Source organism: Doryrhamphus excisus, chromosome 5 (genome assembly GCF_030265055.1).
Source record: "Doryrhamphus excisus isolate RoL2022-K1 chromosome 5, RoL_Dexc_1.0, whole genome shotgun sequence".
Lineage (NCBI taxonomy): Eukaryota > Metazoa > Chordata > Actinopteri > Syngnathiformes > Syngnathidae > Doryrhamphus > Doryrhamphus excisus.
Window position 1 is genome coordinate 1880648 of NC_080470.1, and position 9450 is coordinate 1890097.

The following is a 9450-nucleotide window of genomic DNA, read 5'->3' on the forward strand; positions in this document are numbered from 1 at the left end:
TGATCCAAATTGTTGTTTACATGATCCAAATTGTTGTTTCCATGATCCAAATTGTTATTTCCGTGATCCAAATTGTTCTTTCCATGATCCAAATTGTTCTTTCCATGATCCAAATTGTTGTTTACGTGATCCAAATTGTTCTTTCCATGATCCAAATTGTTCTTTATATGATCCAAATTGTTCTTTATATGATCCAAATTGTTCTTTCCATGATCCAAATTGTTCTTTCCATGATCCAAATTGTTCTTTCCATGATCCAAATTGTTCTTTAAATGATCCAAATTGTTCTTTCCGTGATCCAAATTGTTCTTTCCATGATCCAAATTGTTCTTTCCACGATCCAAATTGTTCTTTCCACGATCCAAATTGTTCTTTCTATGATCCAAATTGTTCTTTCCATGATCCAAATTGTTCTTTCCACGATCCAAATTGTTCTTTCCATGATCCAAATAGTAAATGTGAAATCATCCATCAGTCAAATGAGTGAATTCCCCTCCCATGTGTGGACCTTGTTTTTCTGCTGGTATCCTGGAAAAGCGGTCAAAATGAGAATCCCCTGAAGCTTCCATGATGAGAAGAGGAGCTGGTTGTCATTGTGTTGGCTAATTGGACACTTATGATTTCAGTTGGGGCTCCAAATATTGCTTTATAGTCATATTATTAAAATTATTAAAACCGAGCCTAACAATACAGTGGTCATAATTTCAACCAGAACATTTTAAAATGTAGTAAAAATTATTTTTTTTTTGGTTTTATTTTGTTGAAATAGAGTTTCCTTGATGCAATAAACAAATGTTATGTGATTCTTATGTGATTCTTTTTATGCATTAAAATGTAAAAACACAAGAGGGTTAAATATATAAATATATATAATAAATATATAATAAATAATATATATAATATATATTATATAACGTACAAATGTATTTTTCTTGACTATTTTATTGTTGCACCAACACCAATGGCTGTAGCTCGTATGCGACTGCGATCTGTAATACTTCAATTTGGCCACTAGAGGAAACAATGAGTCTGCTCAAAATCCGTAGTGCTGTTATTTGACGACGAAGAAGAGCGCCCTCCATATTGTAAAACCAGGAAAAACACACGAGGGTCCTCTAAACCAACAATTCCAAAGGACGGTTCGCTTCTTAAGTGACAATTTAAATTTAATTCCGGGCGCTGTGTACTTATTTAGTAAATCGGGTGAAACGTTAAATTAAAAATGAGTGACTTTGCGTCACTCGGACTGTCAGAGTGGCTTATTAAACAATGTAAACAGTTGGGAATCAACAAACCCACCGCTGTACAGGAAAACTGCATGCCAGCTATCCTAGAAGGTAAGATAGCTAAAATACTAAATAATAACGTAATATATTGGACCATAAACAATACCAATAAAAGGTATTTTGTGCCCTTTTTTAACCCAGGTCGGGATTGTATGGGCTGTGCCAAAACCGGAAGTGGGAAGACGGCAGCGTTTGTGCTTCCTGTGCTGCAGAAACTATCAGAGGACCCTTATGGCATATTTTGTTTGGTCCTTACACCCACCAGGTCAGTACTGCACAACACTTTTGATGTTTTTTTCCCCAAATAAATACACAATTTTTCAAGATGGCTCCTTCTGTTTTCAATGTAAGAGTGCCATGTGTGAGTGACTAGAAGAAAAGCTCAGAGTCAGCTAGGGAGGGCTTGTTTGGGCACTGCCAATACATATTCAGACTTTTTCCTCATATTTTGGGGTTGTTAGTGCAAGCTAGCACATCCGCCATTTTCAGGTAAACAAAACCAAGTCTAAACTAAAACCAGTGTCTGTGATATCACGCAGGGAGTTGGCCTACCAGATCGCCGAGCAGTTTAGAGTCCTGGGGAAGCCGATGGGTCTGCGAGACTGCATCGTCGTCGGCGGAATGGGTGAGTGCCATCAAGTCGTCGTTAGACCGAGGCGCCGAACACGGAAGACGTGCGCGCTGACATCTTGTGTGTGCGCTAACAGACATGGTGAGTCAGGCCCAAGAGCTTTCCAACCAGCCTCACGTGGTCGTAGCTACGCCGGGCCGACTCGCCGATCACATACGGAGCTCCAACACCTTTAGCATGAAGAAGATCCAGTTTCTGGTGAGTCGTATCACAATACAAAATATGTCATGTGTATTAATTTTTTTAACATGCAATTTTACAGCGTGTTATATTCTTAGGCTGTGTTTATTAAGGCTACACAGAAAAAAGGAAAAATATAAAATTGTACCAATTAAAAAAATCATCACACAGCAACTTAACACTCAAAAGGTATGCTTAAGAATATTCTCAGGCTGTATTTATTAAGGCCACATACAAAAAAGGAAAAATATAAAATTGTACCAATTTAAAAAATCATCACACAGCAACTTAACACTCAAAAGGTATGCTTAAGACTATTCTTAGGCTGTGTTTATTAAGGCCACACCGAAAAAAAATATAAAATTGTACCAATAAAAAATCATCACACAGCAACTTAACACTCAAAAGGTATGCTTAAGAATATTCTTGGGCTGCGTTTAAGACCACACAGAAAATCGGAAAAATATAATATAAAATTGTACCAATAAAAAATCATCACACAGCAACTTAACACTCAAAAGGTATGCTTAAGAATATTCTTAGGCTGTGTTTATTAAGGCCACACAGAAAAAAATATAAAATTGTTCCAATAAAAAATCATCACACAGCACCTTAACACTTAAAAGGTATGCTTAAGACTATTCTTAGGCTGTGTTTATTAAGGCCACACCGAAAAAAAATATAAAATTGTACCAATAAAAAATCATCACACAGCAACTTAACACTCAAAAGGTATGCTTAAGAATATTCTTGGGCTGCGTTTAAGACCACACAGAAAATCGGAAAAATATAATATAAAATTGTACCAATAAAAAATCATCACACAGCAACTTAACACTCAAAAGGTATGCTTAAGAATATTCTTAGGCTGTGTTTATTAAGGCCACACAGAAAAAAAATATAAAATTGTACCAATAAAAAATCATCACACAGCAACTTAACACTCAAAAGGTATGCTTAAGAATATTCTTGGGCTGCGTTTAAGACCACACAGAAAATCGGAAAAATATAATATAAAATTGTACCAATAAAAAATCATCACACAGCAACTTAACACTCAAAAGGTATGCTTAAGAATATTCTTAGGCTGTGTTTATTAAGGCCACACAGAAAAAAATATAAAATTGTTCCAATAAAAAATCATCACACAGCACCTTAACACTCAAAAGGTATGCTTAAGACTATTCTTAGGCTGTGTTTATTAAGGCCACACAGAAAAAAGGAAAAATATAAATTTGTACCAATAAAAAAAATCATCACACAGCAACTTAACACTCAAAATGTATGCTTAAGAATATTCTGAGGCTGTGTTTATTAAAGCCATACCGGAAAAATATAATAAAATTGTACTAATAAAAAATCATCACACAGCAACTTAACACTGAAAAGGTATGCTTAAGAATATTCTTAGGCTGTGTTTATTAAAGCCACACAGAAAAAAATAAATAAAATTGTATCAATAAAAAATCATCACACAGCAACTTAACACTCAAAAGGTATGCCTAAGAAATATAAAAAAAATAATATGTATTATATGCTTGTGTGTGTCAGATCTTGGACGAGGCGGACCGCCTGTTGGAACAGGGCTGCACTGACTTCACCAAAGACCTGGAAGTCATCCTCGGGGTGTTACCAGCCAAGCGACAGACTCTGCTGTTCAGCGCCACGCTCACAGACACGCTCCAGGAGCTGAAAAACATCGCCATGAACAGACCCTTCTTCTGGGAGAGCACGTCCGAGTGAGCGACGCGTGGAATGGGTGTTGTTAGTGATACTTAAGCGCTGCTTAAGTGCCGAGTATGTCACTGTGTTGTTATCAGGACGCGTACGGTGGAGGAGTTGGATCAGCGGTACATTCTGACCCCAGAGAAGGTTAAAGATGCTTACCTGGTCCACCTGATCCAGACCTTCACAGACGAGCACGATGACTGGTCCGTCATCATCTTTACCAACACATGCAAGTAAGGCCTGCTACATCACGGTTAATTGGTTCCAGACCAATCTGTTATACATACATTTTTGCAAATATGATTCAATGTTAATACTTTAAATTGAATATATTCATACTCGCAGTAAAAAAGGAAAAATATAAAATTGTACCAATAAAAAAAATCATCACACAGCAACTTAACACTTAAAAGGTATGCTTAAGACTATTCTTAGGCTGTGTTTATTAAGGCCACACAGAAAAAAATGTACCCAAAAAAATTGTACCAATAAAAAAAAATCATCACACAGCAACTTAACACTCAAAAGGTATGCTTATGAATATTCTTAGGCTGTGTTTATTAAGGCCGCACAGAAAAAAGGAAAAATATAAAATTGTACCAATAAAAAAAATCATCACACAGCAACTTAACACTCAAAAGGTATGCTTATGAATATTCTTAGGCTGTGTTTATTAAGGCCACACAGAAATAAGGAAAAATATAAAATTGTACCAATAAAAAAAAAATCATCACACAGCAACTTAACACTCAGAAGGTATGCTTTTGACTATTTTTAGGCTGTGTTTAAGGCCACACAAAAAAAATGTACCAATAAAAAATCATCACACAGCAACTTAACACTCAAAAGGTATGCTTATGAATATTCTTAGGCTGTGTTTATTAAGGCCGCATAGAAAAAAAGGAAAAAATATAAAATTGTACCAATAAAAAAATCATCACACAGCAACTTAACACTCAAAAGGTATGCTTAAGACTATTCTTAGGCTGTGTTTATTAAGGCCACACAGAAATAAGGAAAAATATAAAATTGTACCAATAAAAAATCATCACGCAGCAACTTAACACTCAAAAGGTATGCTTAAGACTATTCTTAGGCTGTGTTTATTAAGGCCACACAGAAATAAGGAAAAATATAAAATTGTACCAATAAAAAAAAATCATCACACAGCAACTTAACACTCAAAAGGTATGCTTATGAATATTCCTAGGCTGTGTTAAGGCCGCACAGAAAAAAGGAAAAATATAAAATTGTACCAATAAAAAAAAATCATCACACAGCAACTTAACACTCAAAAGGTATGCTCAAGACTATTCTTAGGCTGTGTTTATGAAGGCAACACAGAAAAAAGGAAAAATATAAAATTATACCAATAAAAAAATCATCACACAGCAACTTAACACTCAAAAGGTATGCTTATGAATATTCTTAGGCTGTGTTTATTAAGGCCACACAGGAAAATAAATGTAAAATTGTACCAATAAAGTAGTTTTGGTTCGCCACAGGAGTTGCCAAATCCTCACCATGATGCTTCGGCAATTCAACTTTCCCGCCATCTCCCTTCACTCCATGATGAAACAGGTGAGGTGTAAAGCGGTTGCACAACATGCACACAAACGTAAACAATGACACCGACCCCTTCAATTTGGGTTTTCCAGAGACAACGATTTGCAAACCTCTCCAAATTTAAGGCCAGCGTCTATAAAATCCTGATTGCCACAGACGTCGCTGCGAGGTGAGCGTTTCTCGTCTTCGATCATATACGCTGAAATAATTCATCATTCATACCTGTCATTGACTTCCCAACAGGGGCTTGGATATTCCTACTGTTCAGGTCGTCATCAATCATAACACCCCCGGTCTACCCAAAATCTACATACACAGAGTGGGACGGACGGCGAGAGCAGGTACTATTGGATATCAGACACACGCCTGTGGAGAATATGGACCACAAGTGCGTCATTAGTTATTAGTTATATAAAGTGAGAGTCTGACCGTGGGGGATTGTTCCTCTACAGGCAGGAACGGGGTGTCCATCACACTCGTGACGCAGTACGACATCCACCTGGTCCACGCCATCGAAGAGCAGATTCGTAAGCATAAGCACTCCCTAAAACACTCATAACCTCAATTTGGTGTATTAGTTTCATAAAAATTGGACTAAAAAAAACACACTAAAATTCAACTTCTCGCCCTCAGAAACCAAGTTGAAGGAGTTTCCTGTGGAGGAGAAAGAAGTCCTGAAGATTCTAACGCAGGTCAATGTGACCAAACGGGAGTGTGAAATTGTAAGTTCTTCTCATTTCGTTTAGCTTTGCTGATCTTGACACTCAAAATGTATACTTAAGAATATTCTTAGGCTGTGTTTATTAAGGCCACACAGAAAAAAATATAATATAAAATTGTACCAATAAAAAATCATCACACAGCAACTTAACACTCAAAAGGTATGCTTAAGACTATTCTTTGGCTGTGTTTATTAAGGCCACACAGAAAAAAAATATATATAAAATCATCACACAGCAACTTAACACTCATAAGGTATGCTTAAGACTATTCTTAGGCTGTGTTTATTAAGGCCACACAGAAAAAAATATATATATAAATTCATCACACAGCAACTTAACACTCAAAAGGTATGCTTTTGACTATTCTTAGGCTGTGTTTAAGGCCACACAGAAAAAAATATAAAAGTGTACCAATAAAAAATCATCACACAGCAGCTAACACTCAAAAGGTATGGTTAAGACTATTCTTAGGCTGTGTTTAAGGCCACACAGAAAAAAAATAAATAAAATTGTACCAATGAAAAATCACCACACAGCAACTTAACACTCAAAAGGTATGCTTAAGACTATTCTTAGGCTGTGTTTATTAAGGCCACACAGAAAAAAGGAAAAATATAGAATTGTACCAATAAAAATAATCATCACACAGCAACTTAACACTCAAAAGGTATGCTTAAGACTATTCTTAGGCTGTGTTTATTAAGGCCCCACAGAAAAAAATATAAAATTGTACCAATAAAAATCATCACACAGCAACTTAACACTCAAAAGGTATGCTTAAGACTATTCTTAGGCTGTGTTTAAGGCCACACAGAAAAAAATATATATAAAAAATCATCACACAGCAACTTAACACTCAAAAGGTATGCTTAAGACTATTCTTAGGCTGTGTTTAAGGCCACGCAGAAAAAAAAATATATAAAAAATCATCACACAGCAACTTAACACTCAAAAGGTATGCTTAAGACTATTCTTAGGCTGTGTTTAAGGCCACACAAAAAAAATATATATATATAAAATTGTACCAATAAAAAATCATCACACAGCAACTTAACACTCAAGGTATGCTTAAGACTATTCTTAGGCTGTGTTTATTAAGGCCACACAGAAAAAAAATAAAATAAAATCATCACACAGCAACTTAACACTCAAAAGGTATGCTTAATGCTATTCTTAGGCTGTGTTTATTAAGGCCACACAGACAAAAGGAAAAATTGCGCCAATAAAAAATCATCACACAGCAACTTAACGCTCAAAAAGGCATGCTTAAGACTATTCTTAGGCTGTGTTTATTAAGGCCACACAGAAAAAAAATATTAAAAATCACCACACAGCAACTTAACACTCAAAAAGGCATGCTTAAGACTATTCTTAGGCTGTGTTTATTAAGGCCACACCGAAAAAAAAAATATATATCTAATTGTACCAATAAAAAAATCATCACACAGCAACTTAACACTCAAAAGGTATGCTTAAGAAATATACAAACATGTATGTATTATATGCTTGTGTGTGATCTTGTTTGTTCTAAATGAATGCACACTTTTCAATGAAATGTTGTTTTTTTAATCAAACTCTGCATTGTAGAGACTGGAGTCGACAGACTTTGACGAGAAAAAGGAGATCAATAAGAGGAAAGAGCTGATCTTGGAAGGAAAGGTAAGTTAAGAACTTTATGCGGTGCACCATAATCATCGGCGCCGTCATAACCCAGAAATCAGAACGTGTTCATAACAAGAGTAAATACGTGTTAATGTTCGCCATACATTCATTTGTGATGACCTGCCACAAATACATTAAGTACTACCTCTTTGGGTAATATTACTTTTTAACCACGACTCATACATAGCTATAGCATTTATAAATGCTATCTTCAAGCTATTAAGTTAATTTTTGTTGTTGGTCAGGATCCAGACGTGGAAGCAAAGAGGAAAGCGGAGCTGGAGAAGATCAAGACCCAGAAGAAGAAGTTCAAAGAGCGAATACGGGAGAATATCGACAAACAGAAACAAGGACAACTCAAAAGGAAAGTAAAAAGTAAACACGTGAAGACGAAGAAAGGAGGCAACAATGTGACGGCGTAGTATGTTTTCATGTTTTATTAGTCTGCAATATCCAATATGCATTTCGTTTTTTTTTTTTTTTCGTTTTTTTGTGACAAATCTCCAAATCAACATAGATTTTTCTACCATAATAAACTTTGAATTGGAATACTTAAGACTCCATATTTACATCCCATTGAAATAATCCAATCACTAACTTAAGCGTTGCATTTTATTTTTTTTTTACATGTTAGCAAGTCAACGGAAAAAGGTAGCAAAAAAAAAAAAGTTCACCGCACGGAACACAAAACATGTCGGTTCTGATGATCGGGGGCGAAGGAACTCCAGGGGGGGTGGTCTTAAAGCTAGTAGTACGTGTTTAAAAAGGTGAAACGTGTGTCACATCTAAATCACAAAAACGAGAATCACAAGAATTAATCGGAAGCGCAAACGTTCCTGCTGCCAACATGTTGCTAGATACAAAAATTTTTTTTTTCACTTTTAAGTCACGTGCGCTGATTTAGGACCCAAATAAGCTCAGAGAAAGTCGACAAGAAATGCACAACACAGGAAAAAAATATTTTGCACTAATGCAAAAAAAAAATAAAAATAAAAAAAATTCCGTTCATGTCACTTTTCACTCCGCAGAGAAGGAAGGTGGCTTCCAACTTCCATCTCAACTAAATTTGGCCTCATTGGTTCAGTAGAAAAATAAAAAGCTGAGCCCCATTTTGTGTCAAAAGGGCTTATAAATGCTGGTTGGTTTTTTTTTTTGTTGTTTTTTTTTTTAGAACTACATTCATTCTTGTGCTGCAGCCATTTTTTTTCATATATATATAGGCACTGATTTAGGCTCGCTCTAAACCAGGGGTGGGCAAACTATAACAAAATTCCGGGGGGGGGGCAGACTATATATTTTACACGTAACAATCCACCTGGTATTATTGTATCTGTAAAATTGTCATGCAATCTATTATTATTTATTATTTTATATTTAAATATTTAAAAATAATAAAATATTATAATAATTAAAATAAAATTAAAATAATAATTATTATATTATTATTATGTAAAATATGCAAATAATTTACAATAATTACAAATAATAATTAAAATAAAATTAAAATAATAATTATTATATTATTATGTAAAATATGCAAATAATTTACAATAATTACAAATAATAATTAAAATAAAATTATAATAATTATATTATTATGTAAAATATGCAAATATAACATTATATATAATTAATATAATAATTAGCATTAATATAATAAATATAATAATCATAA

General features: G+C 34.7%; 1 protein-coding gene across 1 annotated transcript; it reads left to right on the forward strand.

Moving 5' to 3' along the window:
* Positions 1 to 1061: 1061 nt before the first annotated feature.
* On the forward strand, positions 1062 to 8990 carry ddx49 (DEAD (Asp-Glu-Ala-Asp) box polypeptide 49). Its single transcript, XM_058073440.1, has 13 exons — positions 1062 to 1337; positions 1428 to 1551; positions 1826 to 1911; positions 1994 to 2115; positions 3649 to 3836; positions 3918 to 4058; positions 5331 to 5406; positions 5484 to 5560; positions 5635 to 5732; positions 5844 to 5918; positions 6025 to 6113; positions 7701 to 7772; positions 8021 to 8990. The coding sequence occupies exons 1-13, from the start codon at positions 1223 to 1225 to the stop codon at positions 8195 to 8197; spliced, it is 1440 nt and encodes a 479-aa protein (XP_057929423.1). The 5' UTR covers positions 1062 to 1222; the 3' UTR covers positions 8198 to 8990.
* The last annotated feature ends 460 nt before the right edge of the window (positions 8991 to 9450 follow it).